The 14,566-nt window shown below is 42.0% G+C and overlaps 1 protein-coding gene across 1 annotated transcript in view; it reads left to right on the forward strand.

Moving 5' to 3' along the window:
- The window catches only part of SLC28A3 (solute carrier family 28 member 3), a 61,380-nt gene extending 46,814 nt beyond the window's left edge, over window positions 1–14,566 (forward strand). Inside the window, exons 11-18 of the mRNA XM_040450290.1 lie at window positions 1,056–1,181; window positions 2,819–2,949; window positions 4,108–4,276; window positions 4,643–4,840; window positions 11,243–11,324; window positions 12,249–12,347; window positions 12,585–12,705; window positions 13,546–14,566. Of these exons, the coding sequence (XP_040306224.1) occupies window positions 1,056–1,181; window positions 2,819–2,949; window positions 4,108–4,276; window positions 4,643–4,840; window positions 11,243–11,324; window positions 12,249–12,347; window positions 12,585–12,705; window positions 13,546–13,672 (1,053 nt within the window). The 3' untranslated portion in view covers window positions 13,673–14,566. The remainder of the gene's footprint in view (window positions 1–1,055; window positions 1,182–2,818; window positions 2,950–4,107; window positions 4,277–4,642; window positions 4,841–11,242; window positions 11,325–12,248; window positions 12,348–12,584; window positions 12,706–13,545) is intronic.

The following is a 14,566-nucleotide window of genomic DNA, read 5'->3' on the forward strand; positions in this document are numbered from 1 at the left end:
GAATTGTTCCAGGCAGGCTGAGCCTTATTGGTAAGCCCAGCATGCTAGCCTGGAGTATAGTCTTTAGGGCAGGGCCCAGACTTCCTTCCCTAGGAGTTGAAATTATTATAATTATAATCATAAAATCTCTCAGGACTAATTAGAACACCATCTTGACTTGATTACTCCTACCTGCGGGGTCAGAGGACTCATGTACTGAGTTTCTATTTAGTCCATGAAGTGAAGCTCAATACATTCAATCTTACAGAACAATTACAAATAATGAGGGGAAAATTGTAAAATTGCACACATGCTTCTGTGGTGCTCAATGTTATACTTAATATGCTAAAAGTACAGCTATTATTTCTGGAGAGCCCTACATTGTGGGCTGTCTGTCCTCCTTAATGGGATTCAAGCCTTTACGACTACACCCTCTCTAATTCCTTTCCACCCATGGGGAAGAGTGGGGCCTCTGAATTTCAACTAGGAAAGCGCCTGTGGGCACCTGCCCTTGCTATTGCTCGTATTTTTTTTATACTTGTGTCTCTACTTCCCTGTGGTTTAAGCAAAGAGGTTTATGGTCTGTCATAATGAAGCTGGAAGATGGGAGATCACAGTGACTTGGAAATCACCAGTTCAGAAGAGCAGGGCACAGTTACTTGGGCAATAGTGTTCCAACCTTAGAAAAATATACCTGGCCAGCAGACTCCAATCCTAGGTTGGTGGGGGCCGTATATGAATTGGCCTTGCAAACTTTGCAAACCTCACACATAACTCTATATGCACACTGACAGAGTTCAACGACCCAGACATCGATGGTATGGGTTCTCAAATGAGCATGCCTCAGAACCACCTGGAAGGCTTGTTCACACACGATTGCTCGTCCCATTCTCAGCGTTGCTGAAGCGATTGAGTCTGAGAATGTGCATGTCTGACAAGTTCCCAGGTGATGTTGATGGAGCTGGTCTGTGGTTCACTCTTAGAAATACTGCTTTAGAAAATGGAATCTTGAGTAGATTGGAACACCTTCCTAAGATTTAAAAGGGGACGTTTAACCTGGTCTCACTTTGTTCCAGACGGAGTCTCCACTGCTGGTCCGACCCTACTTACCACACATCACCAAGTCTGAACTCCATGCAATCATGACCGCTGGGTTCTCTACCATTGCTGGAAGTGTGTTAGGTGCATACATTTCTTTCGGGGTAAGAATGTTTGAAGATAAATTTATGGAAAATTCAACCTCTTCTTTCTTTGCTGCTGTTGTTTCTGTGTTTTCTCTACCACTGCTGCTGGATAAGGAGGCCAAAAGAGTGTCCTTTTTGCTGAATATTTGGTCGTGGTTCCTTTGGCATTTGAATGGAGAGACCCTGAGGAGCTTTGTGGCCTCACTTTCAAAACCCTGCCACCTAAACGTGCATTATATCCGAATGTGGCAGAATGAAATCATATTATGAGCTTATTTTGGCTGAACATTCAAATATGTAAAAACAACAACAACAAAAAAACCCTATTACTGTCTCTAGTAAAGGCAGTGTAGACCAGAGGTCAGCAAGGTATGGCCCCTGGGACAAACTCGATTGCTCCCTTTTTTGGTAACTAAGGTTTGACAGGAAACCAGCTACTTCTCTTCACTTCTCTTTGGCAGCTTTCATGCTACAGAGTTGAGTAGCTGTGGCCTGAAAAAGCCAAAAATGTTTACTCTCTGGCCCTTCATAGAGAAAGTTTTCTGACCTGTGGCTAGTGCAGTGGGTCTCAAACCTTTCTGCACATTAGAACCATCTGATGCCCAGGCCCATACCACAGAGTAATTAAACCAGAATCTCTTAATATATATTAATATATTGATGTATTAATTAATATAATTAATATTAATATAATAATTAATATAGTAATAATTAATTGATATAAGTATTAATATATTAATATATATTATATTATTGACAGCCAGTTTGAGAGCTGGTGGCATGTGGCATAGGGCTGCAGAACACAACTGATGCATGTGTCCCAAGCACAGAGCTTATAAGCCATGTGGCTTATAAGTGGAGAAATGGAAGAACATGCAGCTTTGTGACCCAGGTGACTTATACTTCTTATAAGATAGATGGGCTTTTTTTCCTCCATTTCATCCAGGCCTCAGAGAGCCAACCAACAGGGACAGGGAAGAGAAAAAGGGTGAAAGTGATCTTAGAATGGCAGTTCTACTGAATCCCTGGATGGTCCACTCTGCCACAACCGTAGGAATGCTGCCAGCAAAAATGTGCAGGATGGAATAGGAGCAGGGAGGGATGTATGGATTCTAGAATTCTGAAAATACGAGGAAGAGAATGCAAAAACAAAATAACTTACAGATTAAAGGGACTCTGGATAAATGAATCTGGTATAAAGGCACCAAGGATTTCAGGAAAGCAAAAGGAAGACAGAGAGGGATCTATCCATGCCTGCATCCCCAGATGTTTCCCCTATCTGCATTGATGATGTAGTGAAATATGGGCTTTAGGGACTATTTAAACATTCAAAAGGTCAACAGAGAGGTAGAGGAATCTTCTTTGGAAGTTCTTACAACACAGGATTAATTCTATTCTGAAATGATTGGATTTCGGTTTTATGCTTCTCCCCAAAGGATGTGGTCAATTAACACAAATTCCTCCCTTCCCCCTCTGACTCTCCAAGGTCATGCCGACTTTGCTCACTGAGTGTTTCCAAGCCTCCAAAGAAACCCTTTACTGGCATAGGCTCAATTCCTGCCCTTCTCTTCTCTTGTAAGCCTTTCGGGCCATTTTCATTCTGAACACAACAGAAAGACTACACCTCAGTTGGCTCCTTTCTCCTGAAATCACAGGTTTCAGCCTCCCACTTGTTAACTGCCTCAGTCATGTCCGCACCTGCATCATTGGCTGTGGCTAAACTCTTTTGGCCTGAGAGAGAAACACCTAAAATAACCCTCCAGAATGCCATGAAAATGGAAAGTGGGTAAGTGGGATGCATTCACCTACTTAATACAAGCTGGGGAGTTGGGGGTGGGGGGAAGGGGGTCCAAATTCAAAATACAGCAAAAAGTTGCCAATCGGAGAGCACAGCGAATTATGGTATTAAAGTGAATTTAATTTCCCAGTGACTATTAGACTTCACTAGACTTCCACAAAAATCTCTTTCCAATTCTTGAAAAACTTCCCAAATATTTGAATGTCAATACATTTCCTTAACTGTGCAATGTAGATATTTCATTTTAAATATATATGTTTATTGAGCCCAGACTTAAGACCATTGGAAAGACATGGGACAACCATTTCTGGAAGTTTCTTATATAACAAGGAGAATTAAGGTGTGGTATAAGTATCTTTAACCCCTCTTCAATTCGTTCTCTTTTGTCCTGTGCAAAAGAAAGAAAAAGGGGTGAAAAAGACAAAGGGATTTAGGATAGTCAAAAGAATTTAATTAAATGACAGAATCCACCAATGAACATGTTGCTGAGATTCATTCCTTGTCTGTATGTAGGGACAGTCAGAACCATGAGTGACAAGCAAGTTGTCAAAGAATACACATAGTGAATATGTGTGATTCCACTTATAAAGTTAGCAAATGTGTAAATATACACAGCATATTATTTAGGCATAAAATGATGTAGGAAAAATAAAAAGAAGGGGAATGATGAGCAATTTCTAGGGAGCCAGGTACCTCTGAGATTAAAGAGAAGAGAATGAGATTAAGGAAGCAGAGGCACTCAAAGGGGATGGTGATATTCCATTTCTTAAATGAGGTCATGGATATTCAGGCCTTCCTCGAATTATTAGTTCTTATACTGTGAATATTTTATAAATATTTTCTAGTAGCTACCTTCATACAATTTTTAAATCTACAATATTTTTATCTTTTCACAGATTTTTAACTATTAATCCTCCCCCCATTAACAGAGTAGTATAACAGTTAGACACCCATATACCCATCACCTACATTCAGCAATTATAAATGCCATCATGATTTCATGGAATTTAGAAGAGTATTTTGACCCAGGCATGAGCCTGAGAGTTTGTCCAAACAAGTGAGCTCTGATCATGCCATTTCTACACCTGTGATGTCCGTCCGCTGACAACACCTGGGTAATTCTGGAATTGCTATTTTTTAATAAAGTGATTCAAGGAACCTCCTAGAAGCCGCAACGCAGGGAGCATCCTCATCCATCTCCCTAGTGGCAAACATAGCTGTGAACTTGATTGCCTTCCTGGCCCTGTTGTCTTTTTTGAATGCAGCCCTGTCCTGGTTTGGAAACATGTTTGACTACCCACAACTGAGTTTTGAGGTATATCATGTCTCTTCTCCATTTTGTTTCTGCCTATATTTGTTTAAAAATAAAATAGGTTTGTGAATTGCCTTCCCTAACAACCTATAGTATACTCTTACATAATGCACATGCCTGTCATGTATCTGCCACCCCCTATCACCCTCCTTCCCCCAACATACAGCCATTCTCTCCTGACCCAGGAATCCAGGTTACCAATGCCGACCTTGACTCCTAATGGATAGAGATAGGTCAGACAATGTGAAGGGATTTCTGTGCTTAAAGGAGACACAGCGGCAGGGGTGGGGGATCTTATCACAAGCGTGAGGCAGAATAACCAGAAACAAATCACCATTCTAATAAAATATCTATTTTGGGGTTTTATAGATAATATGCTCCTACATCTTCATGCCCTTTTCCTTCATGATGGGAGTGGACTGGCAAGACAGCTTTATGGTTGCCAAGCTCATAGGCTATAAGACATTTTTCAATGAATTTGTGGCTTATGAACACCTCTCAAAATTGATCAACTTAAGAAAAGAGGCTGGACCCAAATTTGTGAATGGTGTGCAGCAATATATGTCAGTAAGTAACTGCTTTGATTTCTCAATACTTCTTCATCACATACATACACTCGTCAAACAGTACTAATGCTTCTGTGTATCAAGATAGGCACTTGGGGATACAACAGAGGACAAAACAGTCTCTGATCTCATGGGCTCATAGTGAACATAGTACCTCATAATTTTCAATGGCGTTGAACTAATCCATGTGTGTGTGTGTGTGTGTGTGTGTGTGTGTGTGTGTGTAGAGAAACACAGCTAATCCTTACGACTGTGATCATTTACTTTTGAGAGCTGTGGATCCGAATATAGAGTCATATGAACTGGGACTGGAATCAATCAATCAACAAATATTTGCCATATGCCTCCTATCTGCAATGCAGCTATGCACTGAGGGAAGGAGTACTAAGGCATCTGCCCTCATGGGCTCATAGTCTAATCATCTTGAAAGTCTCTTCCTTCCAGCTTTTGAAATTCTATGAACTCTGAGGAACTGCCCAAATGCAAGACAGTCCCTGGACATCTTAAAGAAGTAGTGAGACACAAGTGGATGAGGGAAGAGAAAATCTTGGGAAGTGGTCTGAACTTTGGAGACAAACATCCTGTAATGGTGTCAGGACTTCAGGTCAATAGGCTGTAAGGAGATGGTCATGTCCACTTGGCCTTGGAAGGGCTAAGGGAACTCAGGGGAAGCCATTACTTAGGTCATATTATATAGCCACATCTCCAATGTTTACTTTCCTGAAGAACAGAATTGTCACACACGTGGAAAGTCTTAGGGAAATGGTGGACATTTCTGACCACCGCCATTACTCATTGAAACAAGCCACTTGTGGGGCACCTGGCTGGCTCAGTCGGTTGAGCGTCCAACTTTGGCTCAGGTCAGGATCTCATGGTTTGTGGGTTCGAGCCCTGATACACGCCCTGTGCTGACAGCTCAGAGCCTGGAGCCTGTTTTGGATTCTGTGTCTCCCACTCTCACTCTGCCTCCCTCTCTCAAAGATAAGTAAACATTAGAAAACAAAATTAAAAATTTAAAAAGCCACTTGTAATTAAGGTTCTAGGCCTGTATTCAGCTTTAAAAGGAAAGAGGAGGAAAATCATGCTGCCCAAGGCTCTGAAATCGCCTGCCACTGGACAACACTACCATCTTCCCAGCAAAGGACCAAACATGCAAATTTACTCACATATACTACACAAATGGAACTGCCTACTCCAGGAGAGTACTGATCTGTGTTTTATGGTCCAGGTCGTTTGACCCACACATCGGATACAGTGGCTCTGTAGGTCTCCTGTTTTTCAATGTCTGTTCTTCAACTGGCCATGCAGTGCAGCTTGGCAGAATGTCTTCATTGTTTGGATGCCACCACAAACCAGTGTGCTTCCGTGCCAAAAGTAAACAATAGGCTAAATTAAGTGAATTGCTTTCCATCCCCAACTGTCAGTTGCCAGGAGAAAGTAGTTTTGTTCATGAGCTGAGCAAGCTCACGATCCCAGCAGTATTGAGTGGGCTTGTGAACAGTTACTAAGAGAACAGAGACACAACAGTAGAGCTGATTTGGGTTGAGGGTGAGCCCCCACCAGAGTCCGACCCACAGGAGAGATCTGGAGACAGGAATTCAGTAGTTTCTGCTACTGTCGAGTCATAATGGCAAAAGCATTTTGTTTTTTCCCATTTCTTATTTCCGGTCGACAAAATGGGGATGAGTCCCTGCAGTTTTTGTTTACCAACCAACAAGCAGTGGGGATGTCACAGCATCTCCTGGAAAAAGCAACACATGACTGAAGCATAAGATCTGGGTCCCTGAAGCAAAACCCAGTGTTGTCCAGGTCAGAATATGTACGTAGCATGTCATCTGCAAAATGAGCTCTTCCTTACCCCATCGTCTTTTCTTTCCCAAAATAAAAGTAATACTTTGTGGCATAAAACCAGACACTCAGATCAGTGGAACAGAATAGAGAACCCAGAAATGGACCCACAGACATATGGCCAGCTAATCTTTGACAAAGCAGGAAAGGATATCCAATGGAATAAAGACAGTCTCTTCAGCAAGTGGTGCTGGGAAAACTGGACAGCGACATGCAGAAAAATGAACCTGGACCACTTTCTTATACCATGCACAAAAATAAACACAAAATGGATGAAAGACCTAAATGTAAGACAGGAAGCCATCAAAATCCTCGAGGAGAAAGCAGGCAAAAGCCTCTTTGACCTTGGCCCAACAGAAACTTCTTACTCAACCCGTCTCCAGAGGCAAGGGAAACAAAAGCAAAAATGAACTATTAGCACCTCATCAAAATAAAAACCTTCTGCACAGCAAAGGAAACAATCAGCAAAACTAAAAGGCAAATGATGGAATGGGAGAAGATATCTGCAAATGACATATCAGATAAAGGGTTAGTATCCAAAACCTATAAAGAACTTATCAAACTCAACACCCAAAAAATAAATAATCCAGTGAAGAAATGGGCAAAAGACATGAATAGACACTTCTCCAAAGAAGACATCCAGATGGACAACCGACACATGAAAAAATGCTCAACATCACTCATCATCAGGGAAATACAAATCAAAACCACAATGAGCTACCCCCTCACACCTGTCAGAATGGCTAACATTAACAACTTTGCGCTGCTGGTGGGAATGCAAACTGGTGCAGCCACTCTGGAAAACTGTATGGAGGTTCCTCAAAAAAGTAAAAATAGAACTACCCTATGACCCAGCAACTGTACTAGTAGGTATTTATCCAAGGGATACAGGTATGCTGTTTCAAAGGGACACATGCACCCCAATGTTTATAGCAGCACTATCAACAATAGCCAAAGTATGGAAAGAGCCCATCCATAGATGAATGAACGGCTAAAGAAGATGTGGTATATATATATACAATAGACTATTACTTGGCAATCAAAAAGAGTGAAATCTTGCCATTTGTAACTACATGGATGGAACTAGAGGGTATTATGCTAAGCGAAATTAGTCAGAGAAAGACAAATATCATATGACTTCACTCATATGATGAATTTAAGATACAAAACAGACAAACACAAGGGAAGGAAAGCAAAAATAATATAAAAACAGGGAGGGGGATAAAACATAAGAGACTCTTAAATACGGAGAGCAGGGGGGCACCTGGGTGGCGCAGTGGTTAAGCGTCCGACTTCAGCCAGGTCACGATCTCGCGGTCCGTGAGTTCGAGCCCCGCGTCGGGCTCTGGGCTGATGGCTCAGAGCCTGGAGCCTGTTTCCGATTCTGTGTCTCCCTCTCTCTCTGCCCCTCCCCCGTTCATGCTCTGTCTCTCTCTGTCCCAAAAATAAATAAACGTTGGAAAAAAAAATTAAAAAAAAAATACGGAGAGCAAACAGAGGGTTGCTGGAGGGGTTGTGGGAGAGGGGATGGGCTAAATGGGTAAGAAGCATTAAGGAAATCATTGTTGCATTATATGCTAACTAACTTGGATGTAAATTAAATGTTTAAGTAATACTTTGTATATTTATTTGTCTACACTTAATTCATACATACCATCATACAGAATTCAAAAGGCACAAAAAGGTGAAAAGGAAAAGGAAGTCACCACCCTATATCTCTGCCACTCGGCTCTTCTCCCTGTAACCATAACACTCATTGTTCTTAAACTTGCTCTTTGCACATAATAACCTGTCTCAGATCCCTTTCCCCATCAGTGTCTGTGAAATAGTAGTCTATGGTATGAACACACCATTATTTAATTTAACCAGTCCCTTGTTGATGGACACTGTTATCCATTTTCTGCCATTGGAAGTAATGCAATGACTGTCCTTGTACGTATGGTATCTCTGCTCATGTGCAAGAACTGCATGATGCATTATTATTTTCCCAGTGCAGCTCTTCCCATCACGTAATCTTGCACATTTATGGGGGAAGGCAAAGTGGAATCGTTTCAGCCTCCTTTTCCTCTTATTTTAAAACCTTACATGGCCACATCTGTGTATCCCCTTCCCACAGATCTCCAAAAAGAGGAAAGAGGAATCTCAAGCACTTTGTGCCATCTTCCTCCCCACAGTCTCTTAATAAGCCTGCCTGTTTTTGAAGCCTATTGAACTAAATGAAAAGCACTAGAGAGAGCAGGGAATGACAATGAGCTCCGGAAACAGCGGACTGCTCAAATACTTGAAATATTTTTTTCCTGCCTGCAATATGCACACTGATTGAAAATTTCAACAAAGGCATTCTCAGAAACCACGAAAGAGAAGAGGGTCCTTATAATCAACAAAAAATTTACCATGACCACTTGAGTCTTGAATGTGAGCTTTAAAAAATCCAGTTAGTTGGGGAGGTGGGGGGTGGAGGATAAAAAGGCACCACTACTTTTGAATGTAGTATTTTCCCGGTCTGTTCTTTAAACCAAATCACAGATTTTTCAGGATTTTGGAAAAGAAAATAATTGCCTCAGTTGTGTGGGTGCCTTTGCCAGATTGGGTGACCTTCTGGTGGACCATAGAGTCCACTGAATCTTCTGAGTGTCCTGTGGTCAGTCCCTCAACCTGAGAAAGAATGATCTGTCCTGAGCAGCACCTCCTGGCTATCAGAATAGAGCCAGAGGGCTATGTTCACGCTTCTATGAATTTACCTTCCATCTTCCTACTGCCCTGTGAAAGGACTCATTCATTCTCCTACTTCTAAAGGGGCACCTAATATTCCTATGGGATGGTTAGAGCTGGGGACCAAAGAAAGGCAAGCACACTACCACAGCCAGCATGAAAGGAACTCCTAAGATATCTGTGAGTTTCCATTTTATTAATATAATTCCTTTTCACAGAAGTATAATTCACATACCAAAAAAGGCCCTTTTTTGGTGTATATACAAGTTTTGATCAACGTATCATCTGTGTAACCACAACCACAATGAACATATAGAACATTGCTATCACAGCTAGGAATTTTCTGTCCTGGCAAGTTGCAGTCAAAAATACCCCCACCCACCTCCTCATTCCCAGACAGCCTGACCCTTCTTTCACTCTAGATTACTTTTGCTTGTAAAATTTCATACAAATGGACTCGCTTCATCTTGTTTCACACATCCATTATTTTCCTTCCTACCACAGAGTAGTATTCTGTCTTAGGGATATCCATAATTTGTTGATCCACTTGCCTGTTGCTTTGGGTTGCTTCCAGCTTGAAGCTGCTATGAATACAGCTGCCATAAACACTCACGTACAATCTTCTTGTGGACGTATGTTTTTATTTCTCCTGGGAAAATTCCAAAGAGTGTTATTGCTGGGTCATACAGGCTATGCCTATTAACTTGATAGAAACTGCCGAGTATGTTTGTATTTTATAAACAGGCTGTGTCCTGTTACATTCCCAACAACAATGTACAAGATTTCCAATTGTTCCACATCCCCATCAACACTCGGTATTGTCCAATTTTTTTAGCCATTTTAGTGGTATCTTATTGTTTTGATTTGCATTTCCCTGGTGACTAATGATGTCAAATATCTTCTCGTGCTTTTTGACCATTTGCATGTCTTTTGTGAAATCTCCTTAACTGTTTTTTATCGGGTGCTTGTCTTCTCATTAAATTATAACAGCTTGGGGTACCAGGGTGGCTCAGCTGGTTGAATGTCCGACTCTTGATCTTGGCTCAGGTCACGATCTCAAGGTTCATGAGTTCAAGCCCCATATTGGACTCTGTGCTGACAGGACAGAGCCTGCTTGGAATTCTCTCTCTCTCTCTCTCTCTCTCTCTCTCTCTCTCTCTCTCTCTCAAAATAAATAAACAAACAAACAAACAAATAAATAAATAAATAATAACAGCTCTTTATACATTCTAAGTAAGTCCTTTGTCTCACAAATGTAATGTGAGTATTTTCTGGGACCAAATTTATATCTTCAGTAGCTAGCACTGTGCCTGGCACATTATAGCAGGTGGCCAGGTCATACTGAACATTAGAAGTTTTCATCAGGGACACCTCGATGGCTCAGTCACTTAAGCTTCTGACTTCGGCTCAAGTCATGATCTCACATTTCACCAGTTCTAGCCCTGCATTGGGCTCCATGCTGATAGCGCATGGCCTGCTTGAGATCCTCTCTCTCTTTCTCTGACCCTTCTGTGCTTTCTTGCTCGCTCTCTCTCTCTCTCTCTCAAACTAAATAAACTTAAAAAAAAAGTTATCATTGGGCAGAAAGTAGCATTTGTAGAGGCCAAGACTACCAATTCCAACTCCTTTATAGAGAGTCTCTGAATCCCTTTCTCTCTCTCTCAAAATTCAAGGGGAAATGGAAAAAAAGAGTCTACAAACCAACAGGTGTTTGACATCACTCACTGCACATTTACTCGCCAATATTGATTTCATAGTCAGAAAAGGAAGCCTAGTTAGGATATTAGATTTACTAAGCTGGGTCACACCATGTATACATCTATATGTTTATGCTTATTTACAGATTCGTTCTGAGACAATTGCCACTTATGCTCTCTGTGGCTTTGCTAATTTCGGTTCCCTAGGAATAGTGATCGGCGGACTCAGTAAGTGAAAAGAATATACTTTCAATATCCATCTTGCTCTGTAACATTATTTGTGTCAGGGGAAAAAAAGGCCCTGGGACAGGAATAAATCCTTTGGGGTCCATTTTTCATCCCTGCTCTGCAATATAGTTTTCTCATGTATATCCAAGCCAACCTCAGGAAGAATTTGTCCAAATGTACAAGTTCTTCTCCACCCAGGGGTGAGATAGGTTCCACTTTGTATGCCAATTGCAGATTTCTAACGGCCAGGTGAGGAAGGATTCTGAGGCCCAATGAAAGTGGGAAAATGCTGTGAATAGTTAGTGATGTCTGCACAGAAGTAGATGGTGACGATGAGTTGCAGATCTTTGGATCTTTCCTTGAAATTTGCTTGGCCTTGCATGCCCTCCATATACTATGGTGAAATTTAGGATAAAACTTAGGACTTGTTTCCTCTGTAGAAAATGGAAGAGTCTGGGGTGCCTGGGTGGCTCTGTTAGTTGAGTGTCCAACTCTTGATTTCGGCTCAGGTCATGATCTCACGGTTTGTGAGTTTGAGGCCTGCGTAGGGCTCTGCACTGACAGCCCAGAGACTGGTTGGGGTTCTCTCTCTCCTCCTCTCTCTGCATCCCCTTTCCTCTCTATCTCACTCTCTCTCTCTCTCAAAAATAAATAAGTAAACTTAAAAAAAATAAAAAGAAAATGGAAACCTCTGGGCCTTCTTGTATGAACAAGTTTCTTCCCTTCCTCCCATGCCAGAGAACTTCTCTGGACATGCAGCTAATTCATCACTAAGCTCTTGAATCTTGATTTTCCCAGCTAATTTGGAAAAAAAGAAAAGTCACTGACCTGACATGCATAGCCTCAGAACAGTTCTCAGAGGCTGGGAATTTGGAATTCTAATTAACAGTCTCAACATTAATCTCATATTTTCATGTTCCCCAGCATCCATGGCTCCTTCCAGAAAGCATGATATCGCCTCAGGGGCAGTGAGAGCTCTGATCGCTGGGACCGTCGCCTGCTTCATGACAGCCTGCATTGCAGGTACCGCCTGCTGTCCTCTGTGTCCTATCTCCCCAAATCCACAGAATGGCAGCTTTTGGGGGGGGGCATGCCTCCAACCCAAATGTGCAGCATATGCCACCACAGAAAGCTGAGAGGCAGAGCTGCTGTTGAGCATATTGCCAAGTGAAATGTGCAGAGCATGGTGGAGAAGCTAAGAACAGAAGGAAGGCTCGGTAACATTAATTAATAAAATAAATGGCACTTTTCCACTTCCAGGGATGCTCTCCAGCACCCCAGTAGACATCAACTGCCATCTCATTTTGGAGAATGCCTTCAATTCCAGTTCGCCTGCAAACACCACTGAGGTGGTATCTTGTTGTCAAAGTCTATTGAACAGGTAGTGTATTCTTGGTTATAACTTCTGCCATTAGTAATAGACATATTAGGCCTAAAGATGCAATCCACTTCTTTTTATAACTTTATAACTGTTTAAAAATGAGAACTTGTGCAGCAATTCTAAACCACCTTTCATTTTGACATTTCTCAGCTAAGACTAGGATCTATAATACTAGCTAGTGCTGCGCAAGCATTTCTTATGCCCCAACTTTGCGATAGGCACTTTGTATGAATTCTCTCACTTAAACCTTGAAACCACAGCATAAGTTAGGAACTATTGCTCTTTTTAGTGTTTGATAAAATTGGGGCTGGAGAAGGCTCTACCACTTTCCCAAGAAAAATGAATGTAAGCACAATCAAGATACAAAATTTAGGTTTTTCTGCCCACAGAGCCCATGCCCTTGACTAGCTAGCTGGTACTGCCTCTCTTTCAAGGGGATCAAGCCGTGCAGGCTGTCCTGACGACATGGTGACAGTGATGATGTTGGGCTACAGTGCATGACAGACCACCAGTGACCCTTACTGGCCACTCTCACCCTCTATAGTTTCTATCTGCAAAATCAATATCCCTACCCTAGGTGACCTTCTTAAGGTGCAGGTGTTTTATGAGGATTGATTCTTTGTTTATTCTGGAAGACAGAGGGGGAATCCTTGAGGCCAAACAGGATTTCAAAGTCAAAAACTAATTCTCTGGTGCCTCTGTCCTTAATCCACCCTAACCTGAATGTGAGGGAAGAAATCAGCTTCCTGCCCTTTGCTACTTTTAATGTGTCATCTTCTGCTCATCTACTGTCTCTGTCTTCAAAGACTCAACTAACTGTTTTATTCAACTTTCCACCAGCACTATTGTCAATGGTCCTGGTGACGTCATCCCAGGAGGAAACCACACCTTGACTTCTTTAAGGGGCTGCTGCACATTGCTGACTCCACCAACACTGAACTGCAGTTGGATCCCTAATGCATTTTGAGTTCAGCTACTTCTCCAACAGAACTCTAGGTACAGTTGCTGAATTTTCTAGTTTGGGGAGGAAAAGAAAAACTGTTCTTCACAGATGGAAATTCCCATCATGGAATCAGCTTTCATTGGAAAGAAGAAAAACAGGAATGAACACTGCAGATCTCCAGCATCATCCCCCTCTCCGGCCCTCCCTTCCCCAAACCCTTCCCCACTGACAACCACTATAATATCTCAAGATGTGTCTCCAGTCCCAGAGATGTTTTCTGACCCTAGAATTTTATGATAGTTTGACCAGAATACAGATATAAATGGTTGCTCATGACAACGGGACTATGGCTCAGCCACAACCAGAGTGGCTCACTTCTCAGACATCTCAGGGGAAGTCACTGCATTCACCTGGACCTTGAATCTCACATGGAGAATCGTTTATCACCCAGTCATTGCCTGCCCTGGGGAGGTCCTACAGAAATCAAGAGTGCACCAGGATTACATTTAGACTGTTCTAAAACCAGGTTTAAAATCCCATGTGCTTAGTTAGACCAGTCAGCTTACCCCCAAACTATGGTGTAATAACAAATAAGCCAAAAACCGTGGTGACTTACAAGTTTATTTTTCCCCTCACACCATATTCTTATGGAGGGTTGATTTGGGCTGTATTTCATGTTGTCTTCACTTCCAGGACCCAGGCTAAAGGAGCAGCCACTATGTGGGGTATACTGGGACAGGGGGGAAAGGTGGCCCTTAAATTTTCTGCTAGGGAGAACCCTTCACTTCTACTACCTTCCATTACCTGAAGTTAATCATATGACAAGCACAATGTCAATGGTTATGGATGAATTATCCTGTCCTCGGGAGGGATAGTGAGTATTTTGAAGAAACAACATGATATACTATGTGGATGCAT

The sequence above is a fragment of the Herpailurus yagouaroundi genome, unplaced genomic scaffold, assembly GCF_014898765.1.
Source record: "Herpailurus yagouaroundi ecotype Mexico unplaced genomic scaffold, PumYag 201, whole genome shotgun sequence".
Classification (NCBI taxonomy): Eukaryota; Metazoa; Chordata; class Mammalia; order Carnivora; family Felidae; genus Herpailurus; species Herpailurus yagouaroundi.